The 24,530-nt window shown below is 38.2% G+C and overlaps 1 protein-coding gene and 1 long non-coding RNA gene across 5 annotated transcripts in view; one reads left to right on the forward strand and one right to left on the reverse strand.

The window, feature by feature from the left end:
* Positions 1 to 21,178, reverse strand: part of LOC142142102 (uncharacterized) — a 107,265-nt gene extending 86,087 nt beyond the window's left edge. Inside the window, exon 1 of the long non-coding RNA XR_012689046.1 lies at positions 21,039 to 21,178. This is a non-coding gene — a long non-coding RNA (uncharacterized LOC142142102). The remainder of the gene's footprint in view (positions 1 to 21,038) is intronic.
* Positions 1 to 24,530, forward strand: part of LOC142142061 (bifunctional heparan sulfate N-deacetylase/N-sulfotransferase 4-like) — a 320,049-nt gene that overhangs the window by 272,733 nt on the left and 22,786 nt on the right. For all 4 annotated transcript variants that reach the window (XR_012689036.1, XM_075200343.1, XM_075200345.1 and 1 more), the window contains exon 7: positions 21,613 to 21,795. Coding sequence is in view for 3 of the 4 variants with exons in the window: in XM_075200343.1 (XP_075056444.1) it covers positions 21,613 to 21,795 (183 nt within the window). In the remaining variant the exon portion in view is untranslated. The remainder of the gene's footprint in view (positions 1 to 21,612; positions 21,796 to 24,530) is intronic.

Raw genomic sequence — 24,530 nt, forward strand, 5'->3', positions numbered from 1 at the left:
CCACCAGACATGTTCCAGCCCCAGCTCCTGAAGTATTTGATTATTTAATGCCTTGGAGAGATGAAAAGGCAATCCAAATTGCTACACTAAAACACTGGAGGATTAATTAATTTGCCTCATTATTTCTTAATGATTAGACACTTATACAGATTGCATCCTTTCTTTCTCTTTCTTTCTTTTTTACTTTCTTTCTTTCTTTTTCTTTTTTTTAATAAAATGTGTATATAGTAAATATTGTGTGGTGTATGTAGATTTGAATTTAAACACCGACCATTTGGATATATTAGGAACATCAGACAACAAACCATTTATTTCTGAATTTATTTATTAGAACACACTCTTAACATCTACCTCCATGCAACTATAAAGTAGTCCACATATACTACACTTCTCCTTACTTAGACAAAAAATACAATATGATGAGCAGCAGTGAAATAATTAGACACAAATATATTCAAGATATGAATACTTTATGACTATAAATTCCATTGCTTTTCAGGATAACATTTGTGAAACTCTCAGACACAGGACTCTGTAAGTTGTATTTCCTTTGTAGACTCTGAAACGGGACTTTCTCAAGTACAGTTGAATATCCACATTCCACATTTTTTATGGCTATTTACTGTAACTGCTAAAGGCAAGGGAGAGGGGACACAAGCACAAATGTCTCTGGTGTTACATCTTGTTGAATAAACAGTTCTGTAGAAGCAACTTGAGGTTGTTAAACCAACATTACATTTGGTTCTTCAATTGCTTCACAAACATTTGAGCTCCTTCGAAATATGTGCTTGTGACCTCTCTCCCTTGCCTTAAGATTTTGATCTACATAGCGATGCCATAATCTCCAGCTTCACTAGTATATATTAAGGGACACGACCTTGAAATGATTGTCCCTGGTTGCCATTTGTCTCTCAGTAATCTCTTGCTAACACTAGAGAATATAGTTCTCAAAACAGCAATAGATTACTCATCCATTGCATGCAACGCAATCAGAAACACGTGATCCTTGAATGGATCTGCAAATTCAATATGAACTCTGGGCCATTCCCAAGGGTGTAATGGAGGTGGTGGGAGTTCATTTTGAATCTATTGATATTCCTTCACTAATCTTTTGTTATTGATTTGATCTGACAATTGATTCCAGACCACAATATATAACATCAAACCTTAATTTTCACTGTGCAACAATTGCCTTCAATTCTTCCATTATTTTTGCATGTTTGTAGACCATTTCCATGGCCCTCCCGTCTGTAAAAGATTATTTAATGGCTGTAATAACATTGATATTTCAGGTAGAAATGTGTGATACTAATTCACTAGACCTGGATAAGATCTCAAGTGGGCCACTGATTTATGTCTTGATGTTGGCAACACTGCTTCACTTTTGTCTTTGGAATTGTGCAGACCATTTTTGCTAATTACATGTACACAGTAAGAATTTTCTTAATTTAAGAATTTACATTTATCTTGATCGGCTCTTATCCCATATTCATGTAGTCTTGTGAGTATACATTTTAAGGTTGTTTAAATGATCTTCATTATCTCTTCCTGTTTTGATTATATCATTGAGGTATCATCGACTAGGAGGCATAGTTCTTGTGGTGCCAGAGGGCTAGTTGAATAAGATTGGTCCTAAATCCTGATAGCTGCTTTTGGCTCAGGTGGAGTTTAAAATAGGAGCATGGTCAGTACATTATAGAACTGGTTTCGAGACAGTGAATGTGGCACATAACTGACTATATAAACATAGATATTTACTATATTTGTATTTTGGTCCCACTCACTTATTTTCCTCTCAGTTTCCTCCAGTAGCACTGGCATATCTTCCATGTAGGCAAAGTACACATGGACCCATAAAATCAAGAGCACCCGCTCTATTCTCTTGACTTGTGGAAACCTTACACCAAGAGTGATACAACCAGGCCGGTATTGATAAAACCAATGAGTTCAAGCAGCGTCAGTGGGGCTTTACCAACAGTTCATTGGTAAAAACCAAACCTGTGATGTCACAGTCGAGCTCCACGCTCCCAGCGTTACACTGTTATGAAGTATGTAATCTCTTTTATGTCAGCAGGTGGTGCTGTGTGTGTAATCATTGGATCACTGGATGAGTGACATTATGTTACTCATTCAGTGTTTTGGGCACCCACTAGCCCCTGGCACTCTAGGCAAATGCCTATTTTTCTTAATGGTAACACCAACCCTGTCTCTAGTAATATACAAACAAAAAAGTCTACAAAACCCAGCTATCTCAAGTTTATTTTAACTTCTAGTTTTCTAAATACTGCCATGTTCTTATTGTTTTACTTCCTACTAGTATGTGGCAGATTCTGAGTATCAATACTAGAGATGAACGCACTCGGATTTCCTGAATCCGAGCCCACCCGAATGTTGCCGATCTGAGTCGGATCCGAGACAGATCCGGTTATTGGCGCCAAATGAAAACTTGAAACCGAGGCTCGGAGTCATAATCCCGCTGTCGGATCTTGCGATACTCGGAACCTATAAATTCCCCGCTAGTCGCCGCCATCTTCACTCGGGCATTGATCAGGGTAGAGGGAGGGTGTGTTAGGTGGTCCTCTGTACTGGTAGATCTCGTGCTGTGCTGTTTAGTTCTGTGCTGTGCTGTTTAGTTCTGTGCTGTGCTGTGCTGTCTTCTGCAGTATCAGTCCAGTGGTGCTGTGTGCTGTGCTTTGTCAATTTTGAGTTCAGTGGTGCAGCTGGGTCCTGTGCTGTGTCCTGTTCAGTCCAGTGGTCCTGTGTCCTGTGCTCTGTGCTTCTAAGGGCATAGTTCTTATTTCCCCAATATTCCCAAGTGTTTAAAAAAATTTAAAAAAAGTTATAAAAAAAATACAAATTTTTTTTTTAAAAAAAATTAATTACAACAAAATTTGCAAAACCAATCCTGCAGTATAAGCCCATTGGTACTGCAATATTACCAAGTTCACTGATTCAGCAGTATAAGTCCAGTGGTACTGCTATTACAAAGTTCACTGATTCAGCAGTATAAGTCCAGTGGTACTGATATATTACACAGTTCACTGATTCAGCAGTATAAGTCCAGTGGTACTGATATATTACAAAGTTCACTGATTCAGCAGTATAAGTCCAGTGGTACTGATATATTACAAAGTTCACTGATTCAGCAGTATAAGTCCAGTGGTACTGCTATTACAAAGTTCACTGATTCAGCAGTATAAGTCCAGTGGTACTGCTATTACAAAGTTCACTGATTCAGCAGTATAAGTCCAGTGGTACTGCTATTACAAAGTTCACTGATTCAGCAGTATAAGTCCAGTGGTACTGCTATTACAAAGTTCACTGATTCAGCAGTATAAGTCCAGTGGTACTGCTATTACAAAGTTCACTGATTCAGCAGTATAAGTCCAGTGGTACTGCTATTACAAAGTTCATTGATTCAGCAGTATAAGTCCAGTGGTACTGCTATTACAAAGTTCACTGATTCAGCAGTATAAGTCCAGTTGTACTGATATATTACAAAGTTCACTGATTCAGCAGTATAAGTCCAGTGGTACTGCTATTACAAAGTTCACTGATTCAGCAGTATAAGTCCAGTGGTACTGATATATTACAAAGTTCACTGATTCAGCAGTATAAGTCCAGTGGTACTGCTATTACAAAGTTCACTGATTCAGCAGTATAAGTCCAGTGGTACTGTTATCACAAAGTTCACTGATTCAGCAGTATAAGTCCAGTGGTACTGCTATTACAAAGTTCACTGATTCAGCAGTATAAGTCCAGTGGTACTCTACTGTGCCGCATATAATTTTTAAAGGCTTTGCCGAGTGTGTGTGGCTTAGGGGTACGCTCTCTTGTGCTACATATAATGGAAAACCAAAATTTGGAGGATAAAGTAGGGAAAGATCAAGACCCACTTCCTCCTAATGCTGAAGCTGCTGCCACTAGTCATGACATAGACGATGAAATGCCATCAACGTCGTCTGGCAAGCCCGATGCCCAATCTCCTAGTACAGGGCATGTAAAATCCAAAAAGCCCAAGTTCTCAAAAAATAGCAAAAAGAGAAACTTAAAATCATCTGAGGAGAAACGTAAAGTTGGCAATATGCCATTTACGACACGTAGTGGCAAGGAACGGCTTAGGCCCTGGCCCGTGTTCATGACTAGTGGTCCAGCTTCACCCAAGGATCTAAGCCCTCCTCCTCCCCCCCCTACAAAAAATTTAAGAGAGTTATGCTGTCAGCAACAACAACAAAACAGCAAAGAACTCTGCCTTCTAAACAGATGACATCACAAATCCCCAAGGCGAGTCCAAGGGTGTTGTTGGTTGTGAACCCTGACCTTCCCATCACTGTACAGGAAGAGATGACTCCATCCAGCATTTGCAGCACGCCATCTGCATATGCTGGAAGGATCACCCACAGTCCAGTTACAGATTTGGCTAATGAAGGTGTGAATGTTGTACACCGGGAGGAGGATATTGATGTAGCTGGCGCTGAGGAGGATGTTGATGATTATGATGCAGACAGATACCAAATTGCCTTTCTCAATTTATATTTATATTCTAGATTATATAACGGCTGAATAGTTTTCTATTTTACTCCTAGTGGAGAGGGGATCTGATGCAGACAGATACCAAACTGCCTTTGTCCATTTCTTTGTATATTTGAATTTCTAGTTCTACAGTCTATGCAGGCTGCTTTTTTTATATTCAACTACAAGTGTAGGGCGGGGGGAGGGGGGCATAGATAGCCACCAAAGTAACGTGGTCCATTTCATTTCACTTTCTAGCTCCACAGTCTGTGCAACCTGCTTTTTTTTATCTTCAAAGTATTTACAAGCCTTGCAATCTAAATTAACTAGAGGTAGTGACGTGGTAGAACTCCATAAGGCAGTTTGGAAGCCCCTGTACAAACTGGCTCTATTTTACCTGAGTTGTCCCCCCTCCAGTGTGTACTCGGAAAGAGTTTTTAGTGCAGCGGGGAACCTGGTCAGTGAGCGGCGAAGGAGGTTGCTTCCTCACAACGTTGAAAAAATGATGTTTATAAAAATGAATAATCAATTCCTCAATGAAGTACAGCACTGCCCTCCAGATAGTACAGAGGGACCTGTGGTTGTGGAGTCCAGCGGGGACGAATTGATAATGTGTGATGAGGAGGAAGTACACACTGTAGGGGGAGAGGAATCAGAGGTTGAGGATGAGGACGACATCTTTCCTCAGTAGAGCCTGTTTAGTTTGTACAGGGAGAGATGAATTGTTATTTTGGTGTGGGGGCCCAAACAAACCAATCATTTCAGCCACAGTTGTTTGGTAGGCCTTGTCGCTGAAATGATTGGTTTGTTAAAGTGTGCATGTCCTATTTCAACAACATAAGGGTGGGTGGGAGGGCCCAAGGACAATTCCATCTTGCAACTATTTTTTTGGCATTATGTGACCATTCAACAGTCGTTTGCCATGTTCAAAAAGTAAAAGAAAATGTCAACAAATTCAAAAAATTTAATCAAAAGTTAAATGCCCTGTCATTATTTAAAACAAGAGGGTTTGACGTGCTAGAATTAGTGTAGTGTTAATATGTTATAAACACTACACTTGGAACTTGGAGGAGGTATTGGGCCCCCCCCCCACTACGCAGTCCAGATACTTGTTTGGTGGAATTCTGACCAGTTGAGGGTGTAACTATTTATTATATTGTGGCCCCGGTATCAAATTTAGTACCGGGGCCACCCCACTATGCAGTCCAGATACTTGTTTGGTGGAATTCTGACTAGTTGAGGGTGTAACTATTTATTATATTGTGGCCCCGGTATCAAATTTAGTACCGGGGCCACCCCACTACACAGTCCAGATTTTTTTTTTGGGAAATTCAGAGCCGTGGAGGGTTTTCTATTAATTATATTGTGGTGACCACTCCTCTACGCAGTAGAGGTACATTTTTTGGTGCGATTCATACCAGTTGATGGTTTTCTTATTAAATATATTGTGGTGACCACTCCTCTACGCAGTCCAGATACATTTATTGGTGCGAATGATACAAGTTCAGGGTTTTTAATTTATATTGTGGTGAGGGACCACTCCTCTACGCAGTCCAGGTACATTTTTTTGGTGCGATTCATACCAGTTGATGGTTTTCTTATTATATATATTGTGGTGACCACTCCTCTACGCAGTCCAGGTACATTATTCGGTGCGATTCAGACCAGTTGATAGTTTTCTTATTATATTGTGGTGACCCACTCCTCTACGCAGTCCAGATACATTTATTGGTGTGAATCATACAAGTTCAGGGTTTTTAAATTATATTGGGGTGACCCACTCCTCTACGCAGTCCAGGTACATTTTTTGGTGCGATTAAGAAAGACCAGTTGATGGTTTTCTTATTATATTGTGGTGACCCACTCCTCTACGTAGTCCAGATACATTTATTGGTGCGAATCATACAAGTTCAGGGTTTTTAATTTATATTGTGGTGACCACTCCTCTACGCAGTCCAGGTACATTATTCGGTGCGATTCAGACCAGTTGATAGTTTTCTTATTATATTGTGGTGACCCACTCCTCTACGCAGTCCAGATACATTTATTGGTGTGAATCATACAAGTTCAGGGTTTTTAAATTATATTGGGGTGACCCACTCCTCTACGCAGTCCAGGTACATTTTTTGGTGCGATTAAGAAAGACCAGTTGATGGTTTTCTTATTATATTGTGGTGACCCACTCCTCTACGTAGTCCAGATACATTTATTGGTGCGAATCATACAAGTTCAGGGTTTTTAATTTATATTGTGGTGACCACTCCTCTACGCAGTCCAGGTACATTTTTTGGTGCGATTAAGACCAGTTGATGGTTTTCTTATTATATTGTGGTGACCCACTCCTCTACGCAGTCCAGATACATTTATTGGTGCGAATCATACAAGTTCAGGGTTTTTAATTTATATTGTGGTGACCACTCCTCTATGCAGTCCAGGTACATTATTCGGTGCGATTCAGACCAGTTGATGGTTTTCTTATTATATTGTGGTGACCACTCCTCTACGCAGTCCAGATACATTTATTGGTGCGAATGATACAAGTTCAGGGTTTTTAATTTATATTGTGGTGAGGGACCACTCCTCTACGCAGTCCAGGTACATTTTTTTGGTGCGATTCATACCAGTTGATGGTTTTCTTATTATATATATTGTGGTGACCACTCCTCTACGCAGTCCAGGTACATTATTCGGTGCGATTCAGACCAGTTGATAGTTTTCTTATTATATTGTGGTGACCCACTCCTCTACGCAGTCCAGATACATTTATTGGTGCGAATCATACAAGTTCAGGGTTTTTAAATTATATTGGGGTGACCCACTCCTCTACGCAGTCCAGGTACATTTTTTGGTGCGATTAAGAAAGACCAGTTGATGGTTTTCTTATTATATTGTGGTGACCCCCTCCTCTACGTAGTCCAGATACATTTATTGGTGCGAATCATACAAGTTTAGGGTTTTTAATTTATATTGTGGTGACCACTCCTCTACGCAGTCCAGGTACATTTTTTGGTGCGATTAAGACCAGTTGATGGTTTTCTTATTATATTGTGGTGACCCACTCCTCTACGCAGTCCAGATACATTTATTGGTGCGAATCATACAAGTTCAGGGTTTTTAATTTATATTGTGGTGACCACTCCTCTATGCAGTCCAGGTACATTATTCGGTGCGATTCATACCAGTTGATGGTTTTCTTATTATATTGTGGTGACTACTCCTCTAGGCAGTCCAGATATATTTATTGGTGCGAATCATACAAGTTCAGGGTTTTTAAATTATATTGTGGTGACCCACTCCTCTACGCAGTCCAGGTACATTTTTTGGTGCGATTAAGACCAGTTGATGGTTTTCTTATTATATTGTGGGGGCCACTCCACTACGCAGTCCAGAAAGATACCTCGTTGCAACGTTTTGGACTAATAACTATATTGTGAGGTGTTCAGAATACACTGTAAATTAGTGGAAATGCTTGTTATTGAATGTTATTGAGGTTAATAATAGCGTAGGAGTGAAAATAAGCCCAAAAACTTGATTTTTGATCTTTTTATGCATTTTTCAAAAAAAATCCAAATCCAAAACCTTAAATCCGAACCAAAACCTTTCGGCAGGTGTTTTGCGAAACAAATCCGAACCCAAAACATCACGAAAATCCGAATCCAAAACACAAAACACGAGACACCAAAAGTCGCCGGTGCACATCCCTAATCAATACACCCCTTAGCATGTTGTATGATGACCTGAATCCTCTCTCTATAAGAGGGATCCAGGGATATCACAGAAATCACAGAGCTGGTACTAATACTGTCGATATGACCCTCTTCATTCCCCACGTTAAGAGGGTAACCAAATATTTAACCAGTGTAGTTTAAAAGGAGTAAATGAAAAAAAAAAAATCCCTTAATTTTTTATTATTTTTCTCCCTTAAACCTCATAATTAAATTTGTTTACCTTCCAGAAATATAATTTACTAATATAGTTGCAATTCTAGAACAGATATGTTTCAATGGTTTAATAAAGCAAATAAAAAAATTCATGGGTAAGGGACAGAAAAAAGGCAAAGGATTCCCCCTCTTTGGTAAAAACCAGAGTACAGCAGAAGAAACAGTGTCTTATGTTTCTTATTGGTTAGTATATCCATTTGCAGTCAAACATTGCTTATTTACATTTACATTTTTTAATAAACTGTTACTGGCTGCAATATGCAAGGTACAGTGATTTGCGATAGAATATCTTACTATTGATTAGTAAGAGGACACCATAAAGATATATTAGGGGTACATGTATTTGTTGTACTGTAAATTACACAAGTTTGGACTAGAATGAATATCGTCTAGAGAAAATTAAAATGAATAAACTCACTCAATCATCCATGCCGGACACAAATACGCCTTGACTAGCAGAATAGAAATACGGGGATATAAATGGCACAGAACAGAGCATGTGTTGCCATTTAATAACCAGGAACATGACAAAGAAAAATCCTTTTTGCTACAAAACATAATGTAGTTATCTAATTACTTAACTCAGCACAGTTGTCATCTCAGTAACATGATGCTGATTACAATGTATTGTACTCCATCTTCATTTTAAAAATAATTGACAATAATGTGTTTTTATCTCTAATAATAAGCCCACAAGACAAGTATCCATTTAGTTGCACAAGTTTTTATTTATTGAAATACAAGTACATGGCAGGTTGTAAAACAAATTCTTATAACATGTTATTTTTAGAGAGTCACGAATCAATTCTGCCAGTGCTAAAATTCCAAGATTCACTGTCAGTAATTTAGCTGGTGAAACGGTCCTGATTTTTCACAAATTTAATTAATAAGTAACACCAATCATAGCACATGGAACATAAATAAGCCAATTAGCAAGCATCAACAAATGCCACATATCTATAACCTTATGAAGTGAACTTACAGCCCTTAGAACACTCATTCTTCCTGGGTTGTAATAGGTGAAAATGTCTGTGGATGCTATCTGTGATTATTAGAAGCCCAGAATACTGTACACTCAGATGTGTACAGAATGCGGCAGTATTGCTGTCTTTATTTTTTCCATTTATTTTGCTCTTACAGATTTTATACATTAACTACTGCACACCGACTGCTACAAAGCACAATTGTTTTCTGTACTTTTCATTAGCGCCATTACCATCTACATTTAAAAACAGACAGGCAGATAGATACCTTATGGACAGAAAATTAAGGAAGCATACCAGATTGTTGTTCCACTGGGATATTGATAGATGAAGCTTGACCAGTCAGAATTCTAGCAAAATGCTATTAAAACATGTTCCTGCTCATGTTTTAGTGTATTGTCTGAATGTGTGTTCAGTGCTACTGGTAAAATTTAACTTGCAATGCAGTCATCAACCAAAACAGAACATGTGAGTCAACTGTGGTTAACCGCTAAATTTACCCCTACTAAACTGAAAGAATCACTAAAAAATAAGTGCACAATGATGAGTTTAACATTTTATTTATTTATTTATTTGGGACAAAGGAAAAATCCATGAAACTAGATTCCATAAGACATTAAGCAGCAAATATATTATTTTTTCATATCTGTTTAATGTTTCTGCAGAACACTGTTGAGATATATTGTCTTGAACACTTAGGATTTTATTTACAGTGCGCAAAATTATCCAAAGTACAAAATTCTATTTGGTCAAGTCCTAGGCCACCGAGGTGATTAGAGAGGTATACCATACCTGCCTACTTTTGAAGGCAGCTGTCCGGGAGGGGGTCCATCAAAGGGGCGGGGCCAGATGTGGGGCACCATTAGGCTCCGCCCCTGTCAATCTTAGGCAATTTTAACCAATCACAGTAGGGGGAGGGACCATGATGATGCGTTTAGCCCGGCCCCCACCATCTTAAACAACGGCGACAGCTGGATCCAGGAATTTTGCCTGCTCTCTCGGGAGTCTGGGAGAATTCCCAAAAATTCGGGAGTCTCCCGGACATTCCGGGAGAGTAGGAAACTATGAGGTATACCCTTGGTGGACAAAAATAAATAAAATAATTGTTAAAAATAGTTCAAAAATATATATATATAAAAATCAAAATCTTTAAACATATAAAAACTACTTTATTCACAGGTTAAAGCTTTATTTCTATGAATATTTTCTTTTATCATCACCGTGAAAACAGATAGTGCAACAGTATAAGTTCTGCCGCAAATCTTGTTAAATAGGCTTCCCATGCAGTGGTATCACTGGTGGCACCCCCACAATGCATAGGGAGAATCCCTATCACAGGCAAAAACACCCATTTTCACCGGCCGTAGCACTATTCGCTTATCACTAAATATGCCCCATAGTCTGCAAACACCACTGCAGTAGGGACTGATGTGAATGATTACATGTTATCTGTAATCTCTTGCTTTATAAATAAAGAATAACAATGCATAATACCTGTAATAAGGTGCATGATTTTGCAAGGACAAGATCCCGCTTTGTGCTATATAATACTCTAGTGATCAGTGCAGGCCTTACTGTTTCAGCAGTAGTTTAGCGGGAGTCCACAGAGCATATAATCAAATGTTAGCACAATCATGGTAAAGTAGCTGTTACTGTAATTCAGAGATTACTGTCAATTGAACCACTTTTTATAGGGGAAGCTCATTCATGTGCACACATAATCTAATGTAATTAAAAATTGAAAATGAACATTTTGACACATTTGAAATCTATACAACTGAATTACATTAGTCTTATGTATCATACCATATATAACTAAAGATTTTTTTACTTTTAAAAGTAAGTGTAATAATGGGTGCTCACAAACCTATGATCACAGCTCAAAAAGTTTAATTGGGACACTTCTAATTCAAATTAAAAACAACTCTTGTGTGTCATATAATACATAGATGAGGGTAACATTATCTGTATTTTAGTTTAGATGACATCCTCTTTAGTCATCAACAAACAATTCTACAAAATGAGTCACTAAGGGTCTGTTCAAACAAACCATTAAAATGCAAAATGTTAATACAACTGTATATGCTTGATACAGAATAAGAACAAATGCATCTGCAATGCAAACTCATATTTTTTATTTTTCTAACACTAGCTATGTGTGCAACAGCTAATAGTCGGGTAGAAGAACATTTTTAAAAACCAATTATATTACGGTATAGTACACTTTTAGACATTTTCTTTAGTTATAATATTAATCATTAGGAATATATTTAATTATATAAAAAATAATATGCTCCGGCATGATGTAGATTATTTGTGAGAGAAAGAAAAAGTTTTGTGTGGCAGTCTGATAAATCCCCTTGCCTTTAAACTATTGGTATAACAGGTTTGTTTACGTCTCTGATGAATTGGCACTAGCATTTAGATGAAAATAGATTCACATCTGTCTCAGGAGTTAACAGGTCTAAAATTGAATCACAGAAGCATGTGGTGTCCCAAACTGGAGAAACAATTCCAAAATACAATGATATGTCAGCATGAATTTGTCACACGGACCGTTTATCTGAACTGATTGGTACACGAGGCGCAGCTCAACTTTACAGTTGATAGCACCATGGAATAAACAAATTAAGGGTTCATCATGAGGATATATGTTTACGCACTGTATTGATTTTACATAAGGTTTGTAAAGGTAACAGAGGACTGTCTAACATTTTTCTGCGGAATCTGTAATTATTCTGCTTGAATTTGCTAGTTCAGAGCTGCTTGTGTTTTATAGCTGGTAGACTGGCTGTGACAAAATGCCCAAAGTAGGAAGCATTGCTTCTTATGGGGAAAGATGCAGAAAACAGAATTAATAATCTTTAAAAAAAAAAATATAGCTCAAATAAAAAAAAATTCCACACAGAAATGTCAATTTCCCTGCATACTCAAGATTGCAAAGTAAGTGTAGGAGTCAAAGAGAGAAAGCGATTTATCGAAGGTCAAAATGAGATAACTTTTGGATTCAAATAGGGACCTCCAGGAAGTCTCTCAGTGGCATTGTGTTGCAGTCAGAACATTTAACCACCGAATTGATATTTATTCAAAATCACCTTTACGACAATTGATGTGTACAACTGAGTAATTTCTCTGAGCTCTTTCTGCTGAGAATTTTGTGTGTGATCCTTTTTAAACAGTCCCATTTGGAATCGTGATTTATGTTTCCACTACTCAGTTTTCCCTCATGGCTGGCCTTTGAAGTGTGCATTTTACTATATGTGGAGCCAACAATACATTTATCATGTAGATTATATGTTAGCACAGGTTATGAAAATTAGTTCAAGGGTTTTTAGCCTTGCTATGAATTGCCAGTGCAAAGTCACTTTCTCTTTTTGAGACCTTTCCTCACAACCTTAAGTGTAGGCTACAGGGGTGCATATTTCTGGTGTGAAGGAGCGTTTATCAGTGCATTTTTTTACAGCCATAGACAGATGATCAGGCAAGTGCATTCTGCTTTGTCAAATACAGACTTAAAGCCGCAATCCCACATGATATGCTGAGAGCTGTGGGTCTGTGTGTGACTGGCAGCCATACTTGTCTACCCACCAGAAAATAATTTGAAAAGGAGATATTGATTTATAGAAGGAAAAGCTAATAAAAATGCATGCTTAAAGAGTTTAGCCTTTTTTCTTTCATAGCAAGTTTTGTGGGATCTGTGTTATCTGTTATATGTTTCTTTAAATAAGCCTATGTAATTGCTTTAGAGAGTGCCAATTTGGACAATACCAACACATACGACTAAGTATTTAGAATGATCATACACTGCTATCTATGTTGTGACATGTCAACATAACCTTCACATTGTGCTAATATTCTGCTACTGATGTCTCAAACTTATCTTTCATTAGTTGTGATCTGCAATGATTCCAAGACAACACTTCCCTATAGGTTTTATTCAATGTAGCTATATATGGGAAATTGTGTAGCCTACTTTATAACATATGGATTTTAGAAGTCAATGAGCAGTTCTGTAACCATATTAAAGCAGAAAGCTGTAGTCCAGACGCTTTGTAGGTCACAGTTTACTTTTAAAACCTAAAAATTTAGTGGTGCATTATTCCTTATAATAAACACATTTCCCTAATGGACCCTGAAGCGATGGCTTCAGACCTAAACAAGTTTTTGCATATATCACTTATATATTGTAAAGAAATATATTTGTATTAAAATGTGCACATTCTGTGACAGTGTCTGTTACAAATTGTCATTAAACACCGCAATTGAAGCACCAGCTTTTTTCTTGCTATTTTCAGATAAGACCTTCTTCTGTACATGCTAGATAGAAGTGATGATATTAGACTTGTGTTTAGACGGAAAGAGGATGTGAAAGAGGTGGAGGGAGAAGAGGCAGAATCAACGCTGTCTCCCACAGAATGTCTTTATCCAAAGAACATAGAAACAAATAGTATTTTTACATTATTGCACGCAACATGAATAAAGAAAAAAAATGTGGTTATTGTAACTTTAATTTAAAGTAAACTAAAAAGTACAAGCATTTGGGAATTTTTACAAATCACACAAGTATATGCAGGCACATATGTGTGTGTCTGTTTGTGTATAAACATAAGTTCAGCAGCTAAGGACCTTTCGTTGTATAAGCAAAAATTGACAAATCATAATAGATGGCTCACAAAGACCTTTGCTGACCTCACACAGTGATACACTTATTGCACCATGCTGAGCTTCTAGAGGTGATGTGGCATTGTACCTTTAGTTCTGCTTGCATAGCAACACTTGCCTTTGTAACCCTTTATGTACTAATGATGTTCATATATACAAGCTCTTATACAGCAAAGCTATGTTAAAGAGAAAAAAACATGGCATCTCCACTTTGCATATCTTCAGGATAAAAGATGCAAAGTATAGTTTCTTAATTTGGTTTAGCAAAATTAATTTGTTTCTGTCCTGTTGGCTATTGATTATTACAACCTCCCTCTGCCTTCTGCCTCCTTCGTTTTTGATTCATCAGGGCACACATACTGAGCGAAACATGCGTTTATTTTAAAACGCATGTAATTCGGCTCTGCATATTCAGCCAGGAACAGATCTGAACATACGTGCGCTGACGAATTCGGGTGTAGGTCTGCTTAGCTCTACTACACGAAACATTGCAGGATACATCCAATGCCAATGTGGAATATACATTCGCAAAAGAATGAACAGAAAAACAAAAACGATTTAATGTCACCTGTTAACTATATAAGCATTAATGACAAAACAGTTTAAATTGAAAGAATTTTTTTTTCCATTTTTTCCCCTATGAAATACATTTATTGGGATGATCTTAATGTCCACTGAACATAAAATATATTTTGACAGTTGCTCCTGACTGCAAACGCAAAGCATTATAGCATGCGACAGATCTTCACACTCCTGCCCGCTCCCTGCCCTTGGCCAATGATCGTCCAGAATCTAAGACTTCTCTCGAGCTGCCCCTCTTCACTGGAATGACCTCCCTCGCTCCATCCGTCTCTATCCTAATCTGTGCTCATTCAAACGGGCACTTAAAACTCGCCTGTTCCTCAAAGCCTACCACCCATCCACTTAACCCCTCATCTCTACTCGTTCTCCCCTCTCTCCCCTGGCCCCTCTTTTCTCTCCCCCTTGCTTCACTGGCTCCCTTTTGTGCATGATTTTGTTTACCCTCCCTTAGGATGTAAGCTCGTATGAGCAGGGCCCCTTTCCCCTCCTGTCTCCTTACCTGTTCTTTCGCCCCATCTTTACTGCATTTGCCTGCCTGAAGTTTCTGAAGTATTGGTACCTTGTGTTTATTGTTCTGTACTGTTTCCAGTCTGCTGTTTGTACTGTGTATGGCGCTGTGGAAACCTTGTGGCGCCTAACAAATAAACGATAATAATAATAATGCATCAAGATCGTCATCACTAGTACTCAGAACATATACTAGCCCTGTTGCTGGAGCAAGAGATACGGCAGAAATGCAACTAAGTTTGAGATGCCCAAAGCTTGAATTAGACGTGGCTGCGTGCGCTCATTTTTGGCACGCCCTTTCTGTAGATTGACTACAGGTGAACACTTCTTCCCTGCCCTGTTCCCTTCCAAAAATCATAGGTTGTAGACAGTACGAAGATGAATTGAACACTGCTGCGATTAGTTGCATATGGTCCGATTCTGGGCATTCGCAGATGAAATTTGCTTACGATAGGCACAAAATCGGCATTTATGTTCCTTGATGAATCAGGCTCTTCATGTCCCTGCTAGCTTGCCTTAAGCAGCTCACAAGATCTAGCACAACCCTGTTCTCTCAGGCATAGTCCAGCTAGAATGTCACTACTCTGAGAAGCTTTTGTTTATCTTGTATATTGACATACTGTCATTTAGAATATTTACAAATATGCAAATTTTTAAAACATATCAAGAAAAAATTAAAAACTGATATTCCAGGTTAGATGTTTTTCATTTGTTTTATTAATTTCTTTATTGGGGAATTGGATTTAAAAAAAATCCCACCAGTTAAAAAGAAAAAACTTTTCAGTGAAAGTGACATGTGCAGTTCCTGATTAGCTGATTATGAATAGATATGTAGCTATAAATACATTAAAAACTTGTATATTTTTAATAGATTTTTAATTGCCACTTAGTATTTACATTTTCTTTAAATTGTTCATATTTTATCCATGTATATGTATACTATTGTATTGTGATCTGTATTTTAGGCATGTCTTACATTAATAAGATTCTCCAATAAAAATTAGCAGCCTGAATTTCATTGTTTACCCTAGACAGAATCTGAGAAGTATCGAGAGATACTCTGCCATTGTGTGATAAATCGCTTTAATAAAAGCCCAGGTCCATTTTCTCTTTATACTTGCTTCTTAAAGTCATCACACATCCAAATTTACACTGAGTACAAATAAGTATATTGATACAGGGACTAGCAGAGAATGAAGTCTTCCTAACTAAGTTTCAGGGTTTAATTATTCTTTCTCTTGCACTGAAAAGAACAAGGTAACGCTCTATCAACAATCATAAAACATATTTTTGCATTAAATACTTGTTACACTAATTACCTATGTTTAGCTAACATTAAATTATGTATTGTGGCATTGCACAAGAAGGTTGCCAAGCAGCAGTTTAAATTAAAGCAATTAAAGTTTAAATTAAATAAATCAGACTGACTTCATAATATATTGTTGGAGCTTCATATTCAAAGGTAATCTGCATGTAGTAATTTTGTTTTTATAATATTTTTACTGAGACACAGTACTTGTTACTGTGAATTCAATTAAAAGGGTTACTACTTAGACAAAAGGTAAAAGGAAAGATCTCAGGGGCAGAACAGTGCATTGCCATACCAAAATTTTTGTAGGATGCCTCGCGATGCTGCTGTACCCTCCCAGGTTACCACTCTGCTGCTCTGAGGCAGGAGCCTTGGGGGTTGTTGCGATGGGACTTGTGTGTGGGGGTGATGGGGTGGCCTGGCATTACTAGGTCCCCCTCACCTCCAGGCCCGGTAGGAGACGCACACCCTGCACCACAGTAGTTCAGGCACTGAATTGAATGCTATTTGAATTCCAGATACAGATTACTGTTCATAGACCAATTACTGGGTGGTTAGAAAAATACAAACATACTCTGTCAGACACAACACAGAAACCTAGATACAGGTGAATGCATTTGGGCATAATAAGTGTCTGGCCCATTATCCTTTGCAACTGTTGTCTCAGTCTTGGAGCATTTGAACTTTTTAAATACCTTTTGTGACATTCTCGGGTTTTAAATGTAACCCAAATGGTCTTGTCAAATTGTGTCAGATCAGATTAGGGACCTAATAAAAAGAAACTGCATTTCAAGCCAGCCCAACTGCCACTATTAAAACCATTTATAATACTTACAATAATAACAAGTAAATCATTCTTTCCATCTGCACCTGGGCCATAAGAGATAAACTGCTGTGCATATTGCCAACTGTCAATATAATAAGAGATATTGTTTCTGACCACAGGCCCTAAAATTTGTTCTGGGATTTTGGTAAACTGCATAGAAAAGGTGTGAACTAAATAAGGGATTTGACTGCCTATGGCAAGCTGTTTGCATTATTTACAGCTTGTGCTCCTTGGGTTAAACACATGGAAATCCCACACCAATATAAAGGGTAGGAGAAAGTGAAACAGATGCCTGCAGAATCAAACATTTGGGATAATGGGCAGAAAAGGTTGGCTCAGCCAATTTGCTATGGTTTCCTGCATATTAATAATAATAAAGTTACCTTCAGTACAAAGGAGGCAGCTAAGCTTATCTGAGTTAGTGTCGAGGAAAACTGTTAACCACACAATAAAATAACTTTACTTTCAGTAATATTTCCTTAGTGTAGACAGTTTAAGGTGTAAGGGAGAGGGGGTTATATAAAAATGTGCTGCTAGCTTTGTATTGTTTTAACTGTTTCCAAATAAAAGCTAAATAGTAAAGTGTAAAGAAGTGGGGGCATGTTCTCCTGCTTTAGTGCAAGCAAATGACCATAAATCAATCTTCATTACTGTAAATCAAACATCAAGTAAATTAACTTTTTTTACATATGTAAATTTTTACAGCATAACATTGTTTGTCTTTTTGTCCATAACAGTCCAGATTTCCTCCGGATAGTACCGATCTCCAATTGCTAAAATGGATCTGGCTAACCAAGGAAGGATAGGGTCTTTCACTGGCCAATCACATTGACTGAATCCCAATATATATATATAGTATAATATTATACTATATTATTATTATTATTATTGTATTATATATATATATATATATATATATATATATATATATATATATACATTAAATTAAAATTAATACATTAACGTGATTGCTTATGAAGGTGATAGTTGAGAGTAAATATATACAGAGGGCAATGTGTATGCAGTATGTGTTGTTTGATTTGTTTTTTTTAATCTACTTTCTATTTTTTACATTTTTAAACCAATAACAAGAGCCCTCACCACACACTGTTACATTATTAAATGGATGTGAGTACATAAAAATATTTTGCTACATACATTGTCTTATACATGTTACAAACACATACATGTTGTTTAGCTTTGTGTTGTGCAGAGTTACATGTATTTAGTGTCCAAGACCTGGTAATTTCAGAGTGCATCACTGAGAGAGATACTGAGAACCATACTGCTGCTGAACCAGAAAATTACAAATTTAAAGTAAAGAATATATTCAGTCACATTCCTTCCCTTGTACAATGTGAATGAAAAGCCAATACTCTTGCAGTGGTATATGTATACTGCAGTTCTACTGAAATTATGTATTTACATTGGAGAAGTAAGAGGAGATCAAGCAAAGAAACTTAAATTTGGTATATTATCAATGTAAGTATGCGGTCTGTTTGAAGTACACTGACCAGCCCCAACATTAAAACCCCTGACAAGTGAAATGAATAACATTGATTATCTCATTACAATGGTACCAGTCAAGGGGTAGGATATATTAGGCAGCAAGTGAACAGTCAGTTCTTGAAATGGAAAAATGGGCAAGTGTAATTATCTGAGCGATTTTGACAAGGTCCAAACTGTGAAGGCTTGATGACTGGGTCAAAGCATCTCCAAAATAGCAGGTCTTGTGCGGTGTTCCCAGTATGAATTGTTTAGTAACTACCACAAATGCTCTGAGGAACTACAACAGGTAAAATGGATTTTCGCCGAAAGCTCATTGATTCGTGTGCGGAGTGAAGACTAGCCCATCTGGTCCAATCCCACAGAAGAGTGACTTCAGCACAAACTGCTGAAAACATGAATGCTTGCGATGATAGAAAGGTGTCAGAAGAGAACACACAGAACATGCTGCGTATGGGGCTGCATAGGTCAGAATGCCCATGTCTACCGCCAAAAGCGCCTACAATGGGAATGTGAGTACTGGAACTGGACGACGGAGCAATGGAAAAATGTGGCCTGGTCTGATGAATCACATTTTCTTTTACATCATGTGTACTGCTGGGTGCACGTGTGTCATTTGCTTGGTTAAGAGATGGCACCGAGGTGCATTATGGGAAGAAGGCAAGTCGGCAGAGGAGATGTGAAGCTATGGGTAATGTTCTGTGGGAAGTTTTGGATCCTGGTATTCATGCGGCTGTTGCTTTGACACGTACCTCCTACTTAAACATTGTTGCAGACCAAGTAGATCCCTTCATGACAACAGTATTCCCTGATGGCAGTGGCCCCTTTCAGCGGGATAATGCGCCCTACCACACTGCAACAATTGTTCATTAATGGTATGAGGAACATGACAAAGAGTTAAAGGTGTCGACTTGGCCTCCAAATTCCCCAGATCTCAATCTGGGATGTGCAGGAAAAACAAGTCCGAGCCATGGAAGCCTCACCTTGCAACTTACAGGATTTAAAGGATCTGCTGCTAACATCTTGGTGCCAGGTACCACAGGACACCTTCAGAGGCCTTGTGGAGCCCATGCCTCTACGGGTCAGAGCTGTTGTGGTGACATGATGGGGACCTACAGAATATTAGGCAGGTGATTTTAATGTTGTGGCTGAATGATGTATATAAACTGATTTAACTTTGTTATTGCCAATTCCCACACATTTCTAATGTGCTTTTCAACATGATTTCTCCATATGTCTATAGTTAGAGATAAGCTAATTTTTTCTAAACTGTTCTGTGTATATTCACTTAAAAGTATTGCATGGGTTTCCTGCTTCAGAGCAGCAAGCTCAAATTTAATGAAATTAGTTAGACACCTTGCTGCTGCCTAGCAGATAGTGTGAAGTGAAAAAAACTCTGGTTGCAGTTACTTGGCAAACAATTATACTCGATTCGGCACCTGCAATGTCCGGAGTCCAGACGCAAGTATCATGACAGTGCCATGTATGCTAGTTCATGATCTCCTACAACCTTACAAACAAATGCCAAGGAGGCTCTACTGTAAGTTCAATAAATAAAATCCATATACAGTATTTAGTTAAAAAGTCCAAATCCATTTCAAATCCAAAATCATTGCTTTCAGAGTGACATGGATGAAATGGCGATGGTCAAGTGCTAACCTGGACAGTCTGTGGTTCTCCAGGTGTTCTGAAACTACAATCCCCAGCATGCTTTGCCAGTTTCACAACACTCGAAAAGTCACAGGTTGTTCAAGTCAAGATTGCAAGCAAACAAAGCTCAGAATATTTGCCCTGATCCAACATATAGAAAGCCATTACAGTATCATTTGGGAGGAACAGGCAAGACCTGACAAACCAGATCAAAGTTTCAAAACTACAAATGTACATCTAGCATTGTTGTCTTTGCTGATGTTGATAAAGGCTTTGATAATGTACATGTTTAACATTCTGGACTGAAGCTGCACCTGATGAAAAACTGTAATTTCACAATAAGGTTCCTAACTAGCTATGACTATTGCCACTAAACATCGCTGCTAAAAGTATTACACAGATTGAAAGCATACAGCAGGACACATCCTTGTACACTCTTCCAAAGCATAAATTTAGCAAAACTTATATTACCTAGTCAGTATTATTATTTTTAAAAAGCTCTACCTGCTAAAGAACTCTTCAATTTGAACTTTTAAGCTCCCTCTTTAGCTTTCACTTACTGTGACGTGCTGTCTGCTGTTTCCACGGAGCTTGTAGACATCTGACAGGAAAAGAGCAGGGTAACATAAGGGCTGGCATCCTGCAAATCTCAGCAATGCGCGTTTTTTGCAAACAGAAGTTGGTGAGCGGCCACATAGCTCCCAACTTCCCATAAGTCTGGGCAAATGTGCTGAAAGTGGGACAGTCCCTTCACATCAGAAGTGTCCCAACAAAATTAGTACAGTTGGGAGATATGTCATAAAATATTTACCTTCACGTCTTACATGTATCATACAGCAAAATGTACATATAGTAAAAACTTTATAAAAACACAATAAAATAATTTGATCACATTAAATCGCAGTGTTTCACAATTAAGTGCTATAATTAGTAATGTAATTTTTAGGTGTCCTGAGAGTGAGAATATTTGGAATTTTTGTGGTGAACATTCATTAAGCTAACAGATTTGCTCACTTAATCAGGTTTGTGTTTTCTCTTCTTTCACAGGACTTCTACTGCCATCTAGTGATCACATGATTTAGTCCAGCATTCTGTGTCACTTGCCTCTAACACACAATTATCAATCTATTACAGATCAGCATCTTTATGACACACTTGTCTAATTATGGAAATGACCGCCTTGGCTTGTACACATTTGTTAATCTTGCTAATTTTGTACACACTTGGACCAATTTAAACCTGCAGACTCTGCCTCCATTGCATCTGGCTCATAAATACTTTGAGCTCTTCCCTGAACAAATGGATCCACTTTGGAAGGTATTTTCTTTTTAATATTGAAATATTATTTTTAAAACCAGATTTGACTATTATACCTCTGTGAAGAGGACTGCAAAGATAAGCCACTGTCCTCTATGCTGTATTAATAAGTATTTCATCCACATTCACCTTTCTTTTCAAGCAATGAAAGTGCGTACAATATATAACCATTACCTAAACTGTTTCTTATCTACTGCTGCAAAATCTTTTATTACACTTGGCAGACTTCTACAATAAAGATAAGAGGTTGTGATTGATTAAAGGAACTATAATACAAATCTATTGATTTTACTTAACTGCACATTACGGCAATTACCAAGCATGTCTGTAATCGGACAAATGAAATACAGTAGTTTCAGCGTTATATTTATTATTAATGCAGTAAGTTCACGAAAATGAACGATCCCTTATATTCTGGATCATTGGCCAGTATTATTCATTTAAAATTGTTTGACAAAATCTATTTATGAATCTTTGAAATCTGTACTGTTAAACCTTTATATAGTATGAAGCAATCTCAATGTGAAAATGTTTGTTTTATTCTCATACTTGAGAAGGGGAGAAGGAACATGTTAGGGAACATATGTGACAAGAGGAGAAAGAGAAGGGCGTATGTAGCATTCTGACCCCTTTCTCCCTAATCACCACAGCGGAATAAGAGCTGCCACCAGAAATTGCAGGGCTCAGTACAAATGTACCAGGCAGGGCCCCCTCTGACATTTGCCTCCCCCTTCTTCATTCTCTACAGTCAACCCCATTCCCGGTTCCATCTAACTCCTGCAGTAGTTTGCTTTCCTCTCTGCATCTTCTTGCTGTCTCCTTTCGGCTCCTCTCTATTGATTTCATAATGTTAGCAATGCTGCAGGGAGCCTCTCTGCCTTGACGCGGCTCTCTGTCCTGCAGCTAGTCACCTGGGTGGCTGAGACTGGAGCAAATGGCGACAGCTGTGGGACATCGACATCTTGGGAGTGGAGGCAGACATGCTGCCTCAAGGGGGCCCGCTGCTGCATCATTAGTTACACGCAGAAGTCTCTCCCCACACCACCTCTCACATCTCAGGAGCAGCTGCTGCATAAAAATGACACCAGTTGCCTCCCTTAGTTCACTGAGGAGGCCCCCTCCCCTAATAAATTTGATTGGGCCCAGGGCTGGTGGGGCCCCACTCTGCTGTTGGCGGCAATAAAAAGACACCACATATTAGATGAATAGTCCCCACCTACTGCTACATTAAATGAATCTCTCCAACAATACACTAATAGTTCCCGCCAGCCGCACATTAAATAAATAGTGCTCATTAGCAGCCACATGAATATCGCAAGGAGCACTGTAATGCCTTACTAATCAACAATAATAATAGAAATAACAAAACTGGCACATTACATTACTAACACACATTTTATTACATTAAAACCCCAACATTACATTAATAGCCCCCACATTACATTAATAGATCTAACTACATTAAATTAATACCCTCCACATTTCATTAATACCCCAACTACATTACATTAAAATTCCCTTCCCACATTACATTAATACCCTCCACCATACTTACCTACTAGTTTAGCCTCATGTGTGCTGATGCATGGGGTTCGCTGGACCACACAGATGGGAAAGAAAATGAGGGAAGGAGAGAGGCAAGAGAAATAAGAGGGGAGGTAAAGCAATGGTACAAGACAATACAGTGTGTGTAGTGCAAACTTAATATTACTGATTTAGGGTGCTAGATGAGAGGAATCAACAAACAATACACCCACAGCTCCACGGCAACAACAGCTAAGTATAATTTATTTGCTAGGGGGAAGTCTGCTGTGTTTGCTTTGCATACCACATTTCACATGACTAGCTCATAGGTGAATCTATACTATCTTTACTATAGTAATACAACTTACCTTAATATTGCAAAGGACAAACCGTAATACAACAGAAGGTTTGTGCTACGCAGAATGGGAGAAACCACTGTTGCTAATAGGTAAAATTGAATCTATACAATCTATAGCACGCAAGGTATCTGATGCTGTATTGGTCACACAGTGGGCAAAATTTCTGCTAAAATAATTAGCGTGTTCATTCCCTTAAGTTTCATCCAGGCACCAGCTCTGCACCGGCAGCATATGTGCCAGATTTACATCATACTAAAGTCAGGTATACATACAACCACATACTCCTGCACACCACCAGGTCATAAGCACAACAAAAGTTTGTTAACATTTCCTTTGAAAGCCAAAACCACATTCACTATTAGAATTGATATAATACTCCTTCTCTCGTATTAATGAATGTAACAAATAAATTATTTTTAAAATACACCCACAGAAATTCTATGCATGATCAATGTACAAAGCACCTATACATTTTAGAGGTGAATTCGCAGTCACAATCGGCTAGCTAGTTCTGACAACCTTCTTCACCATAAGAGTGTATTTGCACCTGCTAAGTAGTAGATATAAAAGATATGACCGGCATATGTGTCTCTTTGCTGGCCTGCCTCAACCACATTTGCATGAACATGCCTTAACTGTACTCTATACCATGAAACTCTCTACAATATTCTATGTTATGCTGCCCTTCACTCCCCTATCATGCCTATCCAGTTGTAAGGATGCACAAGTGTCAAAGTGTTTGCATGTGGGCATGCATTGTGTAAATTCTCATAATTTACACTACGCTACTGGATGTATGTCCAACTCAGCATCAGGCCCAAGGTCATCATCAGCATCATCGTTTGTAAGATG

The sequence above is a fragment of the Mixophyes fleayi genome, chromosome 1 (assembly GCF_038048845.1).
Source record: "Mixophyes fleayi isolate aMixFle1 chromosome 1, aMixFle1.hap1, whole genome shotgun sequence".
Classification (NCBI taxonomy): Eukaryota; Metazoa; Chordata; class Amphibia; order Anura; family Limnodynastidae; genus Mixophyes; species Mixophyes fleayi.